Source organism: Myotis davidii, unplaced genomic scaffold, assembly GCF_000327345.1.
Source record: "Myotis davidii unplaced genomic scaffold, ASM32734v1 scaffold609, whole genome shotgun sequence".
Taxonomy (NCBI): domain Eukaryota; kingdom Metazoa; phylum Chordata; class Mammalia; order Chiroptera; family Vespertilionidae; genus Myotis; species Myotis davidii.
The window spans coordinates 3285380-3286552 of record NW_006300164.1 but is presented as its reverse complement, the minus strand read 5'-3'; the positions used below and the strand labels follow the sequence as shown (position 1 = coordinate 3286552).

Here is a 1173-nt window from a genome sequence, read left to right as displayed (position 1 = left end):
TTCCTTAGGGGGGAGGGAAGGGGCAGCTGCTGGACGCGTCTCTGTACGGGCCTCAGCCGGATACAAGCCTTCCAGCCGCTGTGAGCGAGGACACAGGCCCCCGCAGCTCCACCTCAAGTAAAGCCTCACGTCCAATCGCATCCTCAGTGGGCTGGGTCTTTTTTGTACCTGTTGGCGCAGGTAAGCCTTGGGCTGCAGGCACCCGGTGCTCCCCGCGTTCTGAGACCCTGGTCAGATCACCCGAGATGAGCACGTCAGCTCCGGCCCAGGAGGCACTTCAGTGCTAACAGCCCACCACGCGGGGCAGCCTGAGCTGACCTGGCCACAGCGCGGCTGACCCTGGGGTTAAGCTTGGCGGGCAGTGGGTGGGGAGAGAGGAACACTGCCACCAGCGCCAGTCCCGGGGCGGCCACAGGAAATGCCTCGGTGAGGCCGCGGCTGAGCTGGCTGCGGACCGTGGTCTGGGCTCCTCGAGGCTGCAGACTCCCCATCGCTGCGGCGGAGGGAAGGGCCTCCTGGGAGGAAGGCGTGAACACCTGGCTGCTTCCTGCCTTGGGACCCGGTGAACGCAGCAGAGCGGCTGCCACGTGGGTGGGGACATGGTACTAGGGCTTGGCCGCCTGCTGGCTGTGCCCCGGACAAACGCTTTTCCCATCGGAGGACAGAGAGGGCCCTCAGCAGCACGAGTGCCCCATCCCGCTGCCACGCTCTGTCGCCACTCTGGGGAGACTCGACTGTCCTGTGACTTCGTCACAAGTGCCTGTGGACGCAAACGCTGCCATGGGGGCGGTGGGCTCCGCTACGCGTCATCCCTGCCATGGTCTGGAGTGGCGGCCGCGGGGGGGCGTCTGTCCTGGACTGCGCGTTCCCACTCCTTCTTCACCGTGATGTAGAGTCTCATTGCTGCCTGGGCATCCTGAATCTAGGTGACATGGACTCCCATGACTGTCCCAGCCGGTGACACGCACGGTCCCATGACAGCCAACCCGATTCCCGAGCCGAGCCAGACCCCGGGGGAGTGGAGGCCAGCATGGAGCGTGCTGGGACTCGGTGCCCCCGTCCCAGGAGGAAGCTGAGCATTAAGGGCCCCCGTGCGCCTGGGAGGAGCCTCAGAGCACAGCAGACACTAGGGATGCCTGTGGAGGCGGGTGTGCGCTGAGCTTGGTGCCGGGC

General features: G+C 66.1%; 1 protein-coding gene across 1 annotated transcript in view; it reads right to left on the bottom strand.

Moving 5' to 3' along the window:
* Positions 1–6: 6 nt before the first annotated feature.
* REXO4 (REX4 homolog, 3'-5' exonuclease) overlaps positions 7–1173 on the bottom strand; it is a 5830-nt gene continuing 4663 nt past the window's right edge. Inside the window, exon 7 of the mRNA XM_006776528.2 lies at positions 7–922. Coding sequence (XP_006776591.1) covers positions 800–922 — 123 coding nt within the window. The 3' untranslated portion in view covers positions 7–799. The remainder of the gene's footprint in view (positions 923–1173) is intronic.